The 19,800-nt window shown below is 36.2% G+C and overlaps 1 protein-coding gene across 2 annotated transcripts in view; it reads left to right on the forward strand.

Annotated features, from left to right (window-relative positions):
• The window catches only part of dpr18 (defective proboscis extension response 18), a 37,389-nt gene that overhangs the window by 11,099 nt on the left and 6,490 nt on the right, over nucleotides 1–19,800 (forward strand). The window contains exons 2-4 of one of the 2 annotated variants that reach the window (XM_074104045.1): nucleotides 7,050–7,152; nucleotides 12,746–12,916; nucleotides 18,336–18,514. In XM_074104045.1, the coding sequence (XP_073960146.1) occupies nucleotides 7,092–7,152; nucleotides 12,746–12,916; nucleotides 18,336–18,514 (411 nt within the window). In that variant the 5' untranslated portion in view covers nucleotides 7,050–7,091. The remainder of the gene's footprint in view (nucleotides 1–7,049; nucleotides 7,153–12,745; nucleotides 12,917–18,335; nucleotides 18,515–19,800) is intronic. The other variant, XM_074104046.1, reaches the window with a different exon arrangement.

The raw sequence follows: 19,800 nt of genomic DNA on the forward strand, positions 1-19,800 counted from the left end.
AAATAAAAAGTAAAAAAAGATTCCAAAAGCCAATCTTAATTAGACATAAATTATAGATAAAATACACGAATTATAGATAAATATGTTATTGATTCAATCCAGTGGGTGTTTATACAAGAACTTTGATGAAATCGGTTTGTTTACACTTTTAATAAATTGGATAGGCTAACGTATATGAGTTCCGATGTTAGTAATAAAAAATTATGAACAAAAAAAGTATGAGGAAAAAAATTATGAAGAGTGATTATTATGAATATAAATCGGTAGAAAAAAAAAATAGGAATAAGAATTTTATGAGAGTCAATATGGACCCGTTCAAAATTAGAACAAGGATTGTTTTGTATTTAACTTCAGACAGTCAAATTTGCTCTAACTTCAAAGGTTTTGCGATACTGATTCGCTGAATTTAAGTGCGTCTGTGGTCGTATACGTAAATAGGCGGCTTACATTTGAATTTTAGACTAATTTAAATAGAGTAAAGCAAAGACAAAAGACGATGCCCCAAGTGGGCGATCTCCAGGGTATTTTTTATTCGTAATTTTGATTTGTAAAATTTTAGTTTGTTTAATTATTTGTTATATAAATAGAGTAAAGCTCTATATGTTTAAAAAACATTGGCAGACAAAACAATTCCTACTAATTGCTGACGTGATTTGAGCATCAAAAAATCTCTTTAACTTAAAACAACGTAGAAAATTTTCATTCGTTTTTTTTTATTTTTACTAGCTTTTGCCCGCGACTCTAACCTCGCATAATTTCAATTTGTGGTACTTAAAGCTTTTTGATTTCCTTCAGTAAATAAAGTTTTTGCTACAAACATCAACGGAGGTTTAACCTGCTATAACGCATGTCAAGTTGGAGGTGTTGCAATAAATAAATACTGAATTCTGAGGACTCCAGTAATTATAGTACCGGAGATAAGGTCTCTAAGTCAATGTACTATATTAAAACTCTTTATTCCTTATCCCATTGAAATTCCAATAAATCCGTCTTAACTTTTCTACATCCTAAGGGCAACTTCAGCTTTCACCCTCCTAGGACCAAGGCATTTGAGCCATCAGTCAGTCAGTTTTTCAATCAGTTACACCTACGGCTTATCTTATTATACAACACGTATAGATTTAATGAAATATATGTATTAAGTTACATATTCCTTGTTTCAAAATTACAAAACTTCCATACAACCCTTTGCCCCCTTTTTAACCCTCTTAGACGGTGTAAGTGAAAATTCACTTAAGTTAATTTTTTGGTCAAATTACTGTAGCCTCATACGTACCTAGGTACCTACTAAATAATAATTGAATGACAAGTATACGTAGATATTTCAAGTTAATAAATTATGAAATATTATTAGAATATGCAGGTGGACAAGGTTCGCCCGGATTGCTACCACCATCTTGCTCGCTAATCCAACCGTCAAGCAGCAGTGCTTGCACTGTTGTGTTTCGGTGTGGAGAGTAAGACAGCCGGTGAAATTACTGGCACTTGAGGTATCCCAACTTAGGCCTCTAGGTTGGCAACGCATCTGCAATACCCCTGGTGTTGCAGATGTTTATGGGCGGTGGTGATCTCTTACCATCAGGAGACCCACTTGCTCGTTTGCCATCCCGCCGAATAAAAAAAAAATTTGAGGATGCTCTGAAACATCACATTACGTAAATATGATTTAGGCGAGTTATTTGTAATATTGACTGAGAAGAGAATTGTTAATTTAACACTCCGATGCTCCAAGAAGAAATTTGCTATCTCGCGAAATTAAATTACAAAATCGGTCTCAGGATATCCAATTCTTTGGAGTTTCAATGCTATAACCATTACCTTATATTAAATAATTTATCTTCATGTTATAAAAAATAATGGCTGACAATTAGGACAAATATTGATAGGCGAAAACTTTGTATAGAGCGCAATTACCTAAAAAAACCGTTCAACCATATTTTGTAAACGTTTTGAAGATAAGAATAAAAGCTTTTCGTGGAGTCCTACCCTGTAACAAGTTTTGATAAGCTCTCTTGAAAGGGGATTTCATCGACATATTCAGGCTCGTTCTTTTAGCGTGTTTTACCTTTTTGTGATCAAATATTCACAATAATAGTCTTTAATCTTCAATTTTTATCAAAGGGTTTTGCTGACTGAAGGTAATTTATGTTTATTCGTTTTTCACAACGTGAAGATCTGGGTAGGTTGTCGATGGGATCAGAAACTTTTACAAGTCGGTGCCTTTTTCTTCGAGACATAGTTTTGTACCGAACCATTTCATATCATGGACTTATTTGCCCGTGACTTCGTCTGCGTAGTTTTTTATATCGACGGTTAAAAGGCTATTTGATTTAAGTGCCATTTTTGGCGCTATTGAGTTGTATGTATATTATTATGTAGGTATGTCGACGCCCGATTGTAAAATCCGCCAGATCACGAAATTCCTAGGCATATCATGAAATGGCGCCATTTCATGATTTGGCCAGTTTAGTCAGATCGTGAAATTTCTAGGCATATCATGAAACGCCGCCATATCGGATTTAGGCCTTAGAAAAATTCAAGCAAAATTAGTATGGAGCCAGCACTTAGAATAATTTGAAGTAGGTATAATTTGATCAAACAATAGCTAAGGTTAACGACTTAATTTGGTTCTGGCACTTCGCCGGTCGCTGCAGCGGGACGCTCGCTTCGGTCGCTCGGCTCATGCGTTGTGGTCACGATTCATACTAACCATCTATTCATACTATTATTTTTGATAGAGCTAGGAATATCGACGAATGCGTTGCTCTAATCGATCTGTCGTATTGTTCCTCAGGCACATCGTGATATATGCCTGGCCAAAATGGCGCCATTTCATGATACGCCTAAGAATTTCGTGATCTGGCGGATTTTACGATCGGCTGCCGGCACATACCTACATCATTGGAATCGGCGAAATCGGTGAATTTATCTACTTCATAGCCGGGTTTGAGGTAAATCTGAGCACTTTTTTGGTGCTTGGCTCCATCGTCAATTTGAGTATCATTTCTGTTTACGGGGTATCCAAGTGTAGCCAATTATTTTGGTCTTTTTTTAAAGCATGTTTATAGATCCACAAAAAAAACCTTTTTTTTTACTCGCACACACACAAACTCGCCGAAAAAGTCGCCGTGGACCAGGGCCCTTAAACTTTAGCATACATAATATTTGTTTGCCACTGTCTGTCTGTCTTCATCTGTCACTTTGTAATTCAAATAGAGAAGCATTTTATTTCTACAATAGATTGGTTACCTGTTGAAATTAAGGGTATATTAAGGGTCTATTCAAGTTGAAACTTACTGTCTTGTGTACACTTCCATTAATCAAATACTAAACTAAACCATTTATAACATTGACGCAGTTGCCTGAAGCACTTGCGAACTAAGCTAACGCCTTTGTGTGGTACCCAATAACGTTAGACCTGCTTTACCTATGTCTTCAGAGTAATTATGCCATGTTAATCTTCATTTACGTCTTAGAATAACTGTGCTTCGTAAGCACATGTAAACTGGTACCTAAATAGCCTACATGACGTGCAAAATGTGGTAATTACTATCTGAACCGACAAACAATTTATTTCAAAACTTAAATTCAAAAAACTATCCAGCCATGAAATACTAATAGTATGACGAAGTAAATTTTCTTCATCTTTGACTTGCAAAATCAGAGGCGTTTCCTAAAATGTCTTTAGAAAATCACTGACTCGGCGCAGTAAGATGGATAACTTCATCCGTCGATATTTCGGGTCCATGCTCGAGTTCGACGGCGACGCTATTAGTCTCAAGTCTTGTGGAAACGATTCGTGTTTCTAGTAATAACGTGATTCTAGTGATTACATTTCCCAGTGAAATTGCAATAACACTATAAAAAGTAGTGGGAAAGAATAGAGGGGAGTATTATTTGACGGTAAGTTTTACTATTCTGTCGCAATCTGATGGGAAATTTAAGTGTAACTTTCCGGCTACATAATGCTCAACGGGCGGCCCACAATCAGCGTTTTCTGTGACTGCGTATGTTGTCTAGCAATCACTGTAAGGCAAGCGTTTCGCCACCGAGCTTTTCTTTAGCTTGTCCTGTGTTATTTATTTATTTGGGTCAAATTTTGGAAGTTAAATTTAACCCACTTCCAGCGGTCCAGTTGACTTTAAATTTGACATACATAATTTGACAGACAATGTCAATACAATAATCTAGAGCCGTGACATCTTGGTGGTCCTGCCAGGATCGTCTCCGCAGGAGGGAACTCCTCAATAGTTAATTGTACCGACTTGAAATATGTTTAGATGACAATGCAAGTACAGGCAGCAAAATTTTTTTTTATTAAAAATTTTTTTTTTTGCAGAAACCTATTAATAGTGAATTACGACTTAGCGGGACATCAGACTTATTTGTCTTATCATGTTAAAATCTTGATCATTAATACTACGATATAGACAATCTTTTCGGTTTTCGATTTTAAAGAAAATCTTTTGTACATAGGTACCTACTCTATTTTCTCACCTGGTTTGCATGTTAATTGCGTTCAAAATACATAGTAACACGATTCAATACCTCGGTTTTGTGCTTCAGAAAATAGAATAGGTTAGGTAATAATAATTATAATAACATAAGCATCAAGCGGTTATCATCCTGGGGTTCAAAGTGATAATACTATTACATATTGTTAGCAAATAGAACTTATATCTTTTAAAAAAGGAATAAAGTGTGATTTTCGCTATATTATTCAAATTTACAAGAAAATAAATTCAACTTTATCTATGAGAGTTTTAATTTTGATGTCGTATTTTGTTGTATAATGGGTCGCAGGAGGTTAAATTATTTTGAAATCATAAGTATAATAAATTAGTAAAAGGTTACGAGTAAACGATTTTTAAGTAGGTATTAAGATCAGAACAAAAAACCGGCCAAGAGCGTGTCAGACACGCTTAAAATAGTGTACCGTAGCCATTACTAAAAAGTTAAGTAATATTTTTCTAATGATTTCGTATTTTGTACAGTCACCAGCACCAATATCTGACATAACAAGCGTGCATAAATATCTGATACGACTTTATTTCTAGGACCGGAAGGACGTGTCAGATATTTCTGGACGCTCCACTGTGGCAGATATTAATGGTGACTGGTGACTGTACGGAGTATTCCAAGTTTAGGTAAATTTTATACCTTAGGATGCTATTTACTTTTAAACTACTTATATTTTTCAAGGAAACTTAACCGTTATAGTTTTTCTTGTAAGTTTGATATACTTACTATCATTTTGAACATGAAACTACCGTGAGACTACTAATATTTTATATAATGACCCGGATAACTCACGTCTTAAATCGAGTTTAGCTCGACATGTTTCGGGTTAATCCGTAGCCCTTCGTCTTCTCAAAGACTTCGACGTGAGTTATTCGGGTCATTTAAATACTTACTATCATCCTGATTTTTTTCAAATTTTTCCACCCACCGGTTTAGATTTTAGAGGGGAAGGACGAAGAGAGGAAAAATCGTCTCAGCAACCCCCCCCCCCCTGCAATGGTTTTAAAAGACCTATCCAACGATACTTCACACTATAGGGTTGGGTGAGAAAAAAATCATTCCCACTTTACGTCTATGGGACATTACATTTTTTTTACCACTTTTTCGGCATGACAGATATATATATAATATTCATGCCAAATTACAGCTTTCTAGTACTAACAGTCTCCGGAGCTTAGCCGCGGACGGACAGACAGACAGACAGACAGCCGGACAGACATGGTGAAACTAACAGGGTTCCTAGTTGACTACGGAACCCTAAAAATTAAGCTGAAAACTTTTCCAGTTTGAATAATAAGGTTGTGAAAGGATTATCCCTATTAATTTATCATTTATTAGTTACCCTTTCGGAGGCAATTTAATGATTCAACAGCACTTAACTTTCTACACTAGAACAGACTAAACTAATTTCAGCCAAGTCCATCCTTGGTCATACCTTATTCAAGTTTATGCGTGAACCAATTACAGACACTTCAAATATTAAGCACACACCTTACGGATAGCAATCTAAGTTGTATAAACTCATCAGGGGGTTATACATTTTATACCATATTATGTTCAGTTGAAGACTATGGGTTTCAAAATCTCTTATGCTGTTGCTCGCGATTTTGTCTTCGAAACAAAAATTAATTTTACCACTGTCAATTTACGAGGTAAAAATTATGTTATCTAAGTCCAGATTACTTAGGTAATCTAATCGTTAATGAGTACTTATTAAATATCCGTATGAATTTTCTCCACAATCTTAAAATAAGTAAGTACACATAATAAAGACGGTTTTAAAATTCAGAAGAAATAATGAAGATGTGAGCGTTGTGTGACGTGGAAACTTACTCTGGAAATGTGTTATTATTAACCAAGCGAGCGCAAGGCGTAAGCGAAAAAGGGCAAAAGTGTTCATATTTATGGTGTTTGGCCGCATTTCAGCACGAATCCACGTGAGCAAGGTCGATAACTACATAATTTATTTTATCGATTCAATTAATGGATTTTTTTCAAATTGGCGTCATGGGGAAAAATATAACATTTCAGCCATTTCGAAAAATTCACGAGTTCTAAATAACTCACAAAGATAACGTTCATAAATAAATTTAAAAATGGGTTTTTTTGGACAAAAAACGACACCACTGTTGATAGGTATTATTCCAACAAAAACCTATAAACTCTTACAAAATTAAAGTTCAAATGCACATCACCATCATATCAGAGTCAACGGTATAAACTTCACACTGGCCTTTGTTCCAACGCTATTAGATTTGGGAGCGCTTACTCTTACCCAATATTATACACGATTGTTTTATAAATAGAAGCATCACATTTTACACGCGTTTAACCAGAATTAACAAATAATAGTTAGCTAAGATGTTTCCTCATATTATAGAGTACGCTTGGCCAGTAAATTTCTATTCTCCCTAGACTTCGAAGAAATTTCTTTTAAATACAGCAAGCATTACATTTTCAAGAAAAAAACCACTAATGATAGTACTTGGCAGTAGCGTAGCGTCTACATGTTATAATATTTATTGCAGGTAAGCGGAGAGGTATGCGTGTGCGGTGATGTTTCGTCTAATATGCAGTGGGGCGGCCTCTACATCGTGTGTTTAGCACTGTGCTGTCTGCAAACAACGTCAGGTAATTGCTTTGAAAATTAACGTTCTAGATGTACTCATTTGCATTAGCTTTCTATTCAGACTTATTTATTAATTTACTAAGATAAACCAAAGTTACAAATACATGAGAATATATGTCGGCGGCCGATCGTAAAATCCACCAGATCATGAAATTCCTAGGCACATCATGAAATGGCGCCATTTCATGATATGCCTAAAAGTTGGCCAGGCATATCACGATGTGTATCAGAGAGTATTAGGGACTGTAGGTGCCATCTCTATGCCTACGACTTACAAATCTATGTGACCTGTAAACCAAATAGTGTTCATACAGCTGTTGAAAAACTTAACCAGGATCTCAGTCGGGTAGCGTGCTGGTCGGAAAAAAATAGTCTATTCCTGAACCCGCTAAAGTCCAAATTTTTAGTGCTGGGTTCAAAGCAACTCATTTCTGCGATTGTAGCGCAAAATCCGCGAGTATGTATAGCAGGTGACTATCTGAGCTGTGTCGCTGAGGCCAGAAACCTGGGAGTCCTCATTGACGGGCTATTGCATTTTGAGAACCATGTCTGTGAAATTGTACGTAACTCTTATTATCGTCTAAAAGTGTTGTATCGAGTGAGAGCCTATTTAAGTGTTGATTTAAGAGTTAAATTATGTGACTCGCTTATTTTATCATAACTCAGTTATGCTGATACAGTATTTCATGATTGTCTATTGTCTCGCACTAAAAAAACAATCCAACGCCTGCAAAACGCCTGTGCCAGATTTTGTTTTGATATTCCATATCGCTCTCACGTGACTCCTTTCCTTAACAGGGGCAAACTTCTTAAAATAGAGGCTCGTCGAACGCTGCATCTTGCTACTCTTTTATTCGGAATAATTAAAACTGAACAACCCTCATATCTTTTTAATAAACTTAATTTTTCAAACCGAGCCGTGCGGCGAGCCCCCCGCCTTCTTTTTCCGCGACACAAGGGCGCTTCATTTCGTGGTAGCTTTAAATATGCCGCCACGAAATGCTGGAATAACATCCCGCCACCAATAAGATATGTGAAATCGCTATGTAAATTCAAAAAGGACCTCCGTGATCATTTATTAAACTTACAGATCAGCTCAACCTCAACATAAGCACTTTTGTGTAAGATGTGATGTGGTTGTACCTGAGGGTAGGGAGGGGGTTCTGTTGTAGGTTGGAGTTACTGTGTTGCGGTTTATGTCCCAAGGTTGCCAGGCTGCAATAATTTTGTGTGGGTGCGAATTGTTTTATGTATTATCTAAATCTCTTTATTGTACATAGAACATGAAATTTACAGTTAACAAGAGAAACAGATAATAATATAATATATGGTTGTTATATTTGGACTGTGTGGTGTGTCGCGTAGTTCTGAATCGGATGCCAACCTGGATCCACGTAATATCAGCGTCGAGCCACCTTTAGTGACCCGACAAGGTGCTGAGTGGACTCCTTTTTTGCATTAGTATTTTACTTTTAATTTATTATTTTTCTTTTTTCATCTTAGCATGAATTCGTACTTATGCGAAATAAAGATTTATTATTATAATTATGTGTGTGCAACGCATTCGTCGATATTCCTAGCTTTATACCGGGCACATAATCATATGCTGAAAAAAAGAAAAATTTAGGTACGACGAGCGTAGCGAAGAGTGGTTAGTATGAATTATGAGCACTACGCACGAGCCAAGCGAGCGAAGCGAGCGTGCCGCGGGAGCGGCCGGCGAAGTGTTACATACGATATGGCGGCATTTCATGATATGACTAGGAATTTCATGATCTGCTTAAACTAGCCAAATCGTGAAATGGTGGCGTTTCATGATATGCCTAGGTTTTTCATGATCTGCCTAAATGTCACTAGGCAAATCATTAAACGGTGAGTTTTGAACGATATGGCGGATGTCCCTTAGCCAATTCATGAAATAAGAAAGAAAGAAAGAAAATACATTTATTTAACGCCATAAAAAACAAACATAGGAACAAACATAGAACAAATAAAGACATACATGACGCTAAAATGGTCCCCACTCAGCATAACCCACTCAGTATATGGCCCCATTTCACGATATGCCTAGGAATTTCGTGATCTGGCGGGTTTTACGATCGGCCGCCGATATATACATAATATCATCGGTAACCAGATTGGTTTGTCTCGATGCCACATTCCACTTTACCTAAAAATGACTAAGTAAACAAAACAAAGCTTTAAAACTTATTTGTCTATTATGAAACCAACTCTATTCGGTAGCAACCTCGCGTCTGTGCGTTTCCTATACAGAAAAACTCATTTTAATACTTACAACCCCAGAAATGAACTTAACAGTTGAAATATTCAAATTTATCATTTTAAAAAAGATTTTCCCTAAAATCAAAATCCAAATTAATCGAACGGGGTTATTATTATACAAAAATCTTGTTGTCTATGAATTATACTATGAATGACTATCTATTACTAGGTATATGCCTTTTTCCATAATAAGACAAGTACCTAATCGTGATCTCTTTATACGTAACCATTAAGTTAATTTGTATTGTCGATGCATTCATAAGAAATTATGCCCTTGTAGCTTTTTGTTTAGCTTAATTAATTTTGATTTAGGTAGGTGGTCTGAAAATTCGATCTTGGATCTGGCCAAACTATGCTGTACTTGGTGTGAATAGAAAAAAGACCTAATGAATTATTCCGTACTAGCTGTTGCCCGCGATTTTGTCCGCGTGAAATTCGTTTATTGCTATTTTGCGGAAACTATGTAATTTTCCGGGATAATAACTATCCTATGTCCTTCTCTGGGACTCAATCTATCTGTATACCGAAATTCATTGAAATGGGTTAGACTCGAAAAACTCACTTTCCCGAAACATATGTACAATTTTTCTAAAAATGCACTTCTTCGGAAGGATCACTTTCTCGGAGCGTACACTGTCTCTAAAAGTGCAATTCCCAATAGGTACACTTTCTCAAATAGTGCATTTTCTCAGAAGGTGCACTTTTCAAATAATACATTTTCTCAGATAGTACACATTCTGAGAAGATACAATGTACCTTTTGGGAGTGTAAATTTAGCGGAAATTGAACTTTTAGACAAAGTGTATGTTTCGGGAAAATGAGTTTTTCGAGCCCAACCCAAATCAATTCGGCGGTTTGGACGTGAAGAACAAATAACGAACAAATAAAAATACTTACAAACTTTCGCATTTTTATTAATGGGATTTAAAGGAAGGTAAAAACCTGCTGCAAATTGATTTTATTTCATTTGTTCTTATTACTCGCTTATATTCTACCACAACCTTTTTAACAAGAATCTTGTCTGATTTCTGGGAAGCAAATGCTAACTAAAAAAACTTCTAAGTAATTTCAACTTACCAAAGAAAACTATCAAGAAGCAAACAAAAGTTCATGATTTCGAAAGTTTAATCGAAAACACCACTAATCTCAACAGGTAATTGAAAACAAGAACTTAAACCTCTGTTATTGTAAGCTGAATTCGAAAACAATTTAACTTGTGTTCTATTGAGTACATGAAGGGGCATTCTGTTGGAGCTTTTCAATCTATATTGATAATGAGTATGTCTCTCTACCTTCTACTTGAAATTAAATTGCCCCCTGTAGAGAACCTATATGTTACATATAAACATTTGTATACATATAAAAAGTATGCAGGATCCATTAGTTCGAAATACAAATCTAATCAAACTACAAATTGTGAAATAGATGTAATGAAATGTGGAATGATCACTTAACATGAAAATTAAATTCTATGATACAAATATTAATTTACCAACATGCTTCTCCCCAACTTTACTTCCATGTGTGGACTATTAGCTTGTTAGATGCTCTCTCACAATAACAACCTTTTTTATATAAAGTTACAACTCTCTCATAGAAATATACATTTACAATATCATTTAATATGAGTGAGTCTCACGGTACTTTCATGTTCAGATTTTTAATTAAACGCAAAATGAAATTCACGAGCGAACTTGCATTTTCAATAAAAAAATGTAAGTCCTTAGGGTAGCGTTTTTCTTTACTCTACTTCCTAAAATAATACTTACCAGTATTCCTTTTTCTGTGGAGAAACCAAAAAGTTATCATTGCATCGAATAATTGGATATGCTAAATACAAACTTATTTATTTGCTACCCCCCTTCATCATCCCAGCCTATATACGTCCCACTGCTGGGCACAGGCCTCCTCTCAGAATGAGACGGTTTGGGCTGTAGTTCTCACGCGGGCCCAGTGCGGATTGGGAACTTCACACACACCATTGAATTGCTTCGCAGGTTTGTGCAGGTTTCCTCACGATGTTTTCCTACACCGTAAAGGTCGTGGTAAATTTCAAATGTAATTCCGCACATGAATTTCGAAAAACTCAGTGGTGCGAGCCGGGATTTGAACTCACGATTCTCTACTTCAGAGGCGATAACCACTAGGCCACCACGGCTTTTATCTCTACCCCCCTTATTTCTAGAGAATTTAAACTTTATAAAGACGTTTTGGTTCGTACCAGGGGGGGTCGGACAAAAAGTGCCGATGACGTCAAACCACTTATAGGTGATTTCAAATAGTATTTTTGTTTTTCATAAATAATTATCACATCATTTAATTTTATCAACCTCTTTATTAAACAATATGGCATTTATTTTATTCACTGAATTCCATTGATTTATTTACGATTATTTTGTTACTTCATTAATGCTACTTTGTTACTACATGTCACTCGGAAGTTTAAATAAAAACATCATCTTGTGTGCAAGATTACGTCATTTTTACGTCATCCGCACTTTTTGTCCGACCCCTGGTTCGTACTGTATGGTTTTTATTGTGCTCAATAAATAGATAGCAAAATGTAGGTTTTGTGTATCAGGCAATGTTAAGTTGACATAGAAGTCGAATAAGTATTAAGGATTCGGTAGTGGGGCATTTTATACAATTTTCATGCTTTATATTCAGGGATCGTTCTGAAGTTATCTGTATTGAGAAATATTCACAAATAATTGTTCAGCTCTTACGAGTATAACATAGTTAAAAAAGGTCTGGCTCTCGCGAGCTCTTTGCTCTATTAAATAGCGGGCCGAACAAATGATATTAATGGATAATTATGACGTCCACTTATTAATATGTCACACTAATCCTCCTCTTATAATTGGAACTGAAAGTACATTACTCAAGCAAGGTGCTTTAAATGCACCTTAATCGTTGAAAACTCCGGTAGTAAATAGTTTTTGACCCTTTATTCGAAACATGGTTTGCAAATTTTGAAACCATGTCTTACTTACTCGTATACAAACTAGCGAACGTGGCAAGTTAAACAAAAAATAAAATATGGGAACGTCTAATAAAAGAACCTTTTTTTTTTAAGTAGCTTTAGGCTCAATGCAAACTAGTGTTTTTGGCGGCGACGCTCCGCCGAGCAGCCGCCGGCAAAAACGCTGGGGTTCATAGGCTCTTAAGACGACAAATTGACAAAAAAAAAATTGCACCTATTCGAAAATATTTTTCTATTTCTTATTCTTAAACGATATTGACACAAAATCAACTTCACAGTCAAAATATCGTTATAGTTATGTTTTATGATTATTAAAAAACGTTGTGCAGAACCGCTGCGTTTCCCGGAAGATAATCGACCGAATGGCATCAGGAGTCGACGGAGCGAGGAGAGAGACGGCCTCGCCCTATCCAGGGAAATATTCAGGAATATCACCAAACAGCTCCGGGAGAATATCAAACGGGAGGGCCCCACCGACAGAAGCGACCATTTGTTGCATAGTAAGTTTTGAGTAGTCGTTTTTTATCAGGTTCGATTACATTTTTCACTACATCAGCGATTACTTTAGTTTCAAACTTTCCTCTTTCATTATCTCATGAGTTTCATCTTTTTACGTGCTTAGTCGTTTTTGTTGCTTTAAGCAGATGCTTTATTTGTTTTAAATAAAATTATTGTGGTAAAATCGTTGAAAAGTAATGCCCCAGCCATGATAGCGTGTGTGTGTTACTTCAGTCTTGTTCTAGTGAAAAGATTATTATTTCATCTTAATGACCATAAACTTTGATATCTAACAGTTTTTTTTTTAATGTTTGTTACCTCAAAACTCTGTCATTTATGAACCGATTTAATTTTTTTTTGCGTTCGTCTAGGAATGCTTTCAATTAGGTCCCATAACCACCAAATCAGGATCTGATGATTGGATCCTAAGGAAATAGAGGGAACTTTTCAAATGTTGTAGGGACACCTATGGTAATTTTGATATATTTAGTAGTAACTTGTGCATTTGCTCTTGAAAATCATCATTTGGTGAAGTGGAACTGATGATGAAGACCACAGTTGACCATCGGAGTTACTACTCAATAACAAGTATTTCATGGGTTGAATTTCAATTAATTTAACACAGTTGCTAAGCAATTTATGCTCCTCGTAATGCATATGGTGAAATGGAATGGGTGGTGAAACACCAGGACTCCTCAATAATTAATGTCTCTGCATCGGAAAAAGCAATCTTTTGTAAAAGGTGATGAGCAGTTGACATTAAACTATTGTCACCATCATCACAGTTGCTGGGCACAGGCCTTCTCTCATGAGGGCTTAGGCCATAGTTCCCACGCAGTGCGGATTGGGAACTTCACACGCACCATTGAATTGCTTCGCAGGTTTGTGCAGGTTTACTCACGATGTTTTCCTTCACTGCAAAGCTTGTGGTAAATTTCAAATGTAATTCCGCCATGAATTTCGAAAAACTCAGAGGTGCGAGCCGGGTTTGAACCCAGGATGAGCAGGTGACATCTAAAACTATTGTATCTTAGATTATTTACACTAAAAAGGGTGAAAAAAAATATTTCAAACAAAAAATTGAACCGACTACAAAAAACCATGAAAATAATTTTCTACCAATCTGAAGTCGGTGCCTCAGCACGAGCCATCAGGAGTAATCGAAGCCCAATATGTAGTGCTAGCGGTAAAATTTCTCAATGTGTTCTCGGGACATTTTTTTTATTGGCTTATCTTTTGGTTTGGTGTCCTGGCTTAAGCCTCTATTTTCAGTTTTTGTTTTCGTATGTTCCAGTCACATTATGAGTTCAAATAACAGTTCAGTAAGAATGTTCTGAGAATGATAGTGATCGTTGTAAGATCAAATCGTAACCGCCGTCTGTCGATAATTCTTGTACATATCTGGAATGTCTGGAGGTATTAAGTAAAAATTAAACATTAAATTCTCAAATCTGCAATCCATTGAAGATTTAAAAAACTTATGGAAGTTTAATTTCATACAAAAGCTATAGGAATCAATTGTTTTGTGTCATGCAAACGATTATCAACTTTAGGGTGGTAGACCACATATCCAGCTGATGATACAAGCAAGCAACGCAAAAAAATAAGTTTTCATAGATTTACTAGGTATAGAATACCAACTTATTTGTGCTTATAATGTCTTAAACTTTCGTGATTTTCACTCGTAGTCGAAATACCACGCACAAGACTTATCACGCTAATACACACGAGTAATCTACTTGAGACCACGGCCGCTGTAATGTTGCCGAAACGTCGAGGTAAATATTACTCGTGTGTGTTAGCGTGATAAGTCCTGTGCGTGGTATTTTGACTTATTTGTGCTTGTTTTAAATTCTTGCAAAATCTTTTGCTCAGCGCATCTTTTTAAAAAGTTTCAGGTTTTTTAATCTTTGAGAGCTGTAACGATCTTAGACTTTACCAACAATTTTATGTTTACGACAAAAGTTAAGTAGATAAGGTTTTTATTGCGCGTTATGAAAGGAAAGGGTATTACTCTTTATAAGCTTATTAAATTAAGTCATTAAGCTAACAAAGAATTATTATTGCAACATTTTGGAGCTTTTCTTGGAATTTCTAAATAATCAATAATAGTCACTAAACAATCTACTTTTTCTTTCATCATTCGCCTTCACTGAACATAGACAAAAGTTCTATTTGCTATAACAAGTTTGTAACTTTTTAAAGGGATAGTGACACAATGAAATGTTGAAGTCTTTTGACATTTCAAGTTTCACGATAAATTAATAAATAAATTAAATTACATTAGACGCGTTTTTTAGAAGATTTATTTATGTGTATTTATTTACCCAAAACCATCTTGGTTAAGAGCAGGATAAATTAATCTAAATTACATTAGACACGTGTTCTAAATGATTTATTTCCGTATATTTATTTACCCAAGACCATCTTGATTAAGAGCGGAGGCCGTATTGCCTAACGTGTCTGGCGCTTGCGATCGCAATCAAATGACAGATATCGCATACAAAAACTGTCATTTGATTGCGATCGCGAGCGTCAGAAACATTTTCATACTCGTAGTTAGTGCCTTCTTTGTACACCGGTAACCAACTCATAGATCCAAAGTACATTCGTAAAATAAAATGAGATCTTAACTGTCCATTACACAAATCATCAAAAGCTATGTGTTGTTAACTGTATATACTATTCAGTCCATTGGTAAATACGTTGAATCCAACCAAAAGCCGCTTCCGTGGCAGGCATCCCTCATTTAAAGTTCGACCACTGTCATTAAGGAATTACTTCACTCACCTCAAACCGTAAGATTCCGAAGTCCCAAAGGTCCTCTCTGGCGTTCCACTAAATTAATTATTTTGCTATTTGTACTTGGCCTTTGAAAATACGAATCGTCTTTTACATAATATGTTTTTATTTCTACAATAACCATTTAAAAATAAGCATAAAATTCAACTAAGGATAGCTTGTTAAGCTTTTGTTGGCAGATACGTTTGCTCAACGAATTATACAAATACTTACGGTCGGTCAAGCTATGAGGCACTAATCCCGAATAGACCGACCCAAAAATGTTTACATTTCAAAGAGTTAAGTTTCATTTGTATTATATAATAGCACGCTATGCGTGATTCGTAAAATAATGTGGGATCCTGGACTCCCTGATCCACGTCACATTAGCTATGACGTTAATACTATACGATAGCAGTACAGTCGGCATAGCTAGCACGGATTACCATGACGCTACATATGTACATGTATTTCGCTTTCTATCAAACTTGATAGAATGTAAAGTCAGAGTGGCCGCCTCTATTTAGAATTTATCTGACGCTACTGTGACATTTCTTTTAGACCATTTTTAGTTTTACGTACTAAAAGGGCACAAGACCCAACGGGACCCTCTCTCCTCTGTTAGTCTGGCAGTCTGAAATAAACCCGTATCTTTAGAACTCTAATAGGCAGGCAGAATAGCAGCGACATCCATACAAAACACGTGTTTTTTCTCGTTACGATATGCTACGCTACGTTTCATTAATATAATAAATGAAAAATTACAAGCTCATTCTTATATATAAATCTTCATAACTTGTTTGTGACCTAGTTTGAATTAAACCTAGCCTTTGTCACTAATCGTAATCGATACTCGATGCTGCAATGGAGATGTTCTCACGACCTGCAAGAACAGCTAAACATGAAAGGCAATTACGTAACATTCGAAATACATTACGTATTTGAAGTTCCCTTCATTATTTACTTTAAGCTAGATTTTACTATCTACGCGTAGGTAGTAAAAATTGTAATAAAGAAATCGATACTATTCAATTACACCGCTCTAGTTCTTTGAGTAAGTATAATGAAACTCGACTTTATAATAATTATCCCGTGGCAATATAATCGTTTGAGCTATTAAATAACTTAAATAAACGTGAGATTTCAAATAGCTACGGAAAGAAAGTTACTTTGATTCCAAAATGTAAAGCCTATATCGTGGGAATTATAAAAGATTAATTTTTAATGCGCATCTTCGACCCACACCCAATAAATATGTTTTAGTTTTTTTTTTATCTCCAATGATTTAAGCTGTGCATTGCAGATAATGTTGTCAAGATTACTGAAGAAGGTATAATTTTTTTTTGCTACGCAAATACAAACCTTAGCACTTATGAGTATAATATTGTAAAAGCTGCATTTAGGCCAACTGTACAGGGTACATTTATTAAAAATTAAAACTTGTACCCCAATGCTGCAAGATATTGGCGTGAAAATACGTCGAAGTGGTTCCAGAAAATATATTGGTACGGCAGTTTTTGCCTTGCGCTCGACTTAGCGGAGGCACTGCCGTGCCCCTTGAAGTTCACACATTTGACTACTACCTAAGACATTACGTGTTTAAACTATTTCTTATTGTTCAGTGCATTACTTTTTATCTCCTAAAGTTCCTACATCATTATTCCGGACATTCTGTTAAACATTGAAGCGTAAAGTTCATGTCCGTATCATAAGCGGTACCTACCCCTTGGTCAAATGATTGAACTTTTATTTTTATTTTTTTATTTGACTGGATGGCAAACGAGCAAGTGGGTCTCCTGATGGTAAGAGATCACCACCGCCCATAAACATCTGCAACACCAGGGGTATTGCAGATGCGTTGCCAACCTAGAGGCCTAAGATGGGATACCTCAAGTGCCAGTTATTTCACCGGCTGTCTTACTCTCCACGCCGAAACACAACAGTGCAAGCACTGCTGCTTCACGGCAGGATTAGCGAGCAAGATGGTGGTAGCAATCCGGGCGGACCTTGCACAAGGTCCTACCACCTGCACTTTACGCGTTTAAGATCAATGGAGCGGCTTGACCCATAGTCTTGCTAGTGTCCCGAGCCTGATTTGAGCCGGACATTATCAGTAAAAAGTAGCTAATAATTATGAGACGCTACACCATACATATTTGAAAAAAAAAATATTACTTGACTCATAATACAAAATTTGTAAAAAAATCTCTATTTTCGAGAGGTATTTTCATAGTATAGGTAACTGCTATCATTTCACAAAAAAATTTTTGATCGAAAGCATGCATCGTTTAAAAAACACTTTCCGTATAAGAAATAACTTAGACAACCAGGCACATGTTCCCCACTCGTTACTTTTAGAAAACTGTCGTGCTACCAATAATCTTAGACAAACGTTGACGTAACCTTACACACGTCAATTTATAGAAAACTGACTTTTTAGGGATATTTAAAGCGCCTTTGTGCTTTAGCAACTTTTTGTTTAGGTATTTGTCAAATGTTTGTTGATCCACCTGGGATCGCCATTTTCACACATATAATTTTGTAAGTAGACCCTCTGGACTTATTTTTTTGGACGTAGACCCTCTGAACGTATTTTTTTGGAAGTAGACCCTCTGGACTTATTTATATTTTCTTTGGCAGATAAATTAGAAGAGTCCCGCCACTATGGGTCGTACCAGGGCTACCATCACCACGAGCATCACTGGGGACCGTACTTCGAAGGTGACGTCGGGGATCCTGAGGGTGCGATGCAAGTGACGGCCCATGTAGGGGCCGAAGCCCTTTTGAATTGCCGAGTTGGGATGTTGAAGGATAAAACTGTAAGTTTACAATATGTGTATTAGTTGTGCCTATTTTCATCAACTCGGATCTTTCCAGCTAACAGATAACCATTCAGTAGTGTAAAAGGCGGCAGAGGTTAATCCAGGGTATTGGGCTACCGATTCAATTCTATAATACTGATATCTTCACACAAAAATGCAGGCCAGCCTTGATAACTTGATAGAAACTTCAAATGTGAGTTTTGGTAACAGAGTTAGTTACTATTTTACTAATAATATTTGGGAGCTAGGAACTTCCTATTTGTTTTATCTGTACCGTGGTCAGTTTCATGAACTGCATAGACAAAACAACCCTGAGACATTCAATTACATAGCTACCTACACACGGGTCACTCAAGTCTGTTCATTATATAGGTAGTCAAAGTAATTTTGCTCGACACGACATGTTTCCATTTTTTCCAAGCTTGAACGAATACCCGATTGAGAAGTTCAATTTTTATAAAACTATCTCGTATATTATGTTCTAAATAGCAAGAAATAAATAAAATAGAAAATGATTTGCGATGGTTAAATAAGTTTAAATAACTGCCTCACACTTTAAGTCAAATACGCTTAGGTTTAACTTGTCTAAATTCACAAACTCGGTCGTTTCTAAACATTCAAATTAAAACTTTAGTGTCCATGTGATGGCTGCATGTGCTGCGAGGATCTCTACCTAATAAACGGAAGTTTGGAGTCCCGTCTACAGCAGTTCAAGCAATTACTTGAGCAGTATTAGCACAATCCGTTGCGATCACCAAATCTGAAATAAATGTTAAACAATTTTGCTACTCCGCTACCGAGTTGCTCAGTTATAAATAAACTATGTAGACATCCGCAAATTAACGCCTTTTCTTTATTTATAACCCCCAACACAAAAAGAAGGGTGGTATAAGCCTGTGCCAGTGTCTGTCTGACTGTCTGTGGCTTCATAGCTCTCAAACGGATGGACCGATTTCGATGAAGTTTTTTTTTACATGAGAAAAAAATCCTTGCAGTATTTCTTAGCTTAGTCAGGGGTATTTCAGCATTTTAAAGTTTATAGATTAAAAATACTTGTCCAGATTACTTTGTTAACTACGTAACAGTCGCAACGCGGCGCGTTTAGAAACCACTACCGTATAATTTTGTAAACAGCGGCCACATAGTAGTCTTGGGTGTCAACTGTCAAAGAGAATATAGAATGACTACGTCAAATAATACCATAGCTCGGACAGGTCATCGCAAAAACAGAATTACTTACTGATTGGAAATAGAACAAGATTCAATAGAGTCCTAATATGTAG

This window comes from Choristoneura fumiferana, chromosome 21 (genome assembly GCF_025370935.1).
Source record: "Choristoneura fumiferana chromosome 21, NRCan_CFum_1, whole genome shotgun sequence".
NCBI classification, from domain to species: domain Eukaryota; kingdom Metazoa; phylum Arthropoda; class Insecta; order Lepidoptera; family Tortricidae; genus Choristoneura; species Choristoneura fumiferana.